General features: G+C 59.2%; 1 protein-coding gene across 1 annotated transcript in view; it reads right to left on the bottom strand.

The window, feature by feature from the left end:
* Nucleotides 1-1,280, bottom strand: part of ACA1_147270 (uncharacterized protein) — a gene marked incomplete at both ends in the record, with an annotated part of 2,131 nt that extends 851 nt beyond the window's left edge. The window contains 2 exons of the mRNA XM_004335213.1: nucleotides 128-1,169; nucleotides 1,271-1,280. Coding sequence (XP_004335261.1) covers nucleotides 128-1,169; nucleotides 1,271-1,280 — 1,052 coding nt within the window. The remainder of the gene's footprint in view (nucleotides 1-127; nucleotides 1,170-1,270) is intronic.
* Between the last annotated feature and the right edge of the window lie 509 nt (nucleotides 1,281-1,789).

The raw sequence follows: 1,789 nt of genomic DNA, 5'->3' as shown, positions 1-1,789 counted from the left end.
GATGTCGTCAGTTATGCTTGAACGTCTGGCGCGGGTTGAGGATAGGAATCGAGGGCGACGCGGCTCGGAAACATCGAAGAAGAAGATGCCGTCCTGGTCGCTCAGCAGGCTCAGCAGACCGCCACACGCCAGGATGTTGCGGTTCTCCGTGACCAGGCCGCAGTGGTGCGGCTCGTTTCCGATGTTCCCGGGCGGTGGCAGAGGGACCGTGAGCACTACCTTGCCGTAGTCACGGGAGAGCTCATCGAACTCGATGACGGCCAGGAAGTCGGGGCGTAGCCGCGCCTCGTCGCCGGCGAACACGTAGAGCGTAGCCTCGGTGTCATTGTTTGGGACGCGCCAGGGCGTGGCGATGCAGCCCGGTGAGCACTCCTGGTGGAGGACCCGGCTTGATTTGTACTGGTGGAGGTCGGCCGCCACGAGTACTCCTCTGACTGAGCTGCCCTGGAGTAGGTGGACGTCACGCTGGGGGGCCAGCAGCGAACCGCCGAACGGGACGGGACCTTCGACCTCCACCTTCGGCCCTTGGCCGGCCAACGCGACCACCAGCTTGTTGCTCGGATGAGGGAATCCGTCGGCGGGCATCTTGATCCTGAGGGACTGGGCGCTACCGTCCTGGTCGATCACCACCACCAACTCCTGGTCTTCCGCGACGTAGGCCTTGGTGAAGTAGTGCGCCGAGTTCCACTGCTCCAAGGGCACGCGGAACACCAGACGTCTGGTGCCTTCCGCCCAGCGAGGACCGGTGAAGTGGAGCCCGCCGTGCAACAGGGTCACTGAGCCGGCGCCGGTGGCCTGGGCGTCGCTGGCCATGTCGCTGGTGAAGCCGTCAAAGTAGGAGAAGGCATCGTCGAAGAACGAAATCAAGCAGTTGGAGGCAAGGTCGCAGCCGCCCACGGTCTGTCGTTGGAGAGACTTGCCCAAGTCCAGCTGCATGGCTCCCTCGTTGGTAGAGGTTACCAGCAAGCCGCCGCCGCTCACGCTGCCCGAGCGCCACGTCACCGACTCTCCGCCTATCACCACCGAGTAGCGCTGCTGGCGCACGTTGCGCGCACCGCTGATGCTGAAGGTCCCGGAGATCGACACATTGTGTTGGACTGCCAGACGGCCTCTGATGCTGGAGCCACCACCTGACGCTTTGAAGTTGCCGAACGAGATCAGGTTGAAGTCTGAAAATCTAGAAGAAATGAGAGGGTATTAGATTTTATGGTTTACATTGAGTTTTATATCGAGACTTAGTAGCAACGTGTGCATGGATTCACGAGGGTACCTGTAGCCATCGAGTGGACCATCAAAGACGGTTGGTGAGCCATCGGATAGTTCCAGTGGACAGGTTTTGGCAGGTTTGACCGTTCGTTGCCCGTTGGTGGCAGAGAGCGCCCACAGGCAACAACAGATTACGAGAGTGAGCCAGCGCTTACCCATAGCGGCCTCGCCTACTCTTTCTCAATCCTCAAGTGCCGGAGCTTGGAGATGAGGGGATTTGCAGTTGAGGCTGTTCTTGAACACTTCGAAAAAATAACCTTATTAAGATCTTGCACGGAACTTAGCTGTTAACCTTTGAATCATCATCTGGGAGGTGGCAGGTACACACCCACGTGCGGGCACTCGCCGGCGAGCTTCTCCTTGAAGTAGGCGTACAGCGTTGTGAGTGATCGCGATCTAGTAAAAGGTACTTGGATGACATCTTCCTCTTCCGCAGCACAAGCAGCAAACTCCTCGGGCATCTTCTTAGCTGGAAGGCGCACAGGCGTGAGCCCTCCATGATCCCTCTCCTGTGCGTGCAGTG

The sequence above is a fragment of the Acanthamoeba castellanii genome (assembly GCF_000313135.1).
Source record: "Acanthamoeba castellanii str. Neff unplaced genomic scaffold scf7180000084714, whole genome shotgun sequence".
Classification (NCBI taxonomy): Eukaryota; Discosea; order Longamoebia; family Acanthamoebidae; genus Acanthamoeba; species Acanthamoeba castellanii.
This window is presented reverse-complemented; position numbering and strand designations above follow the sequence as displayed.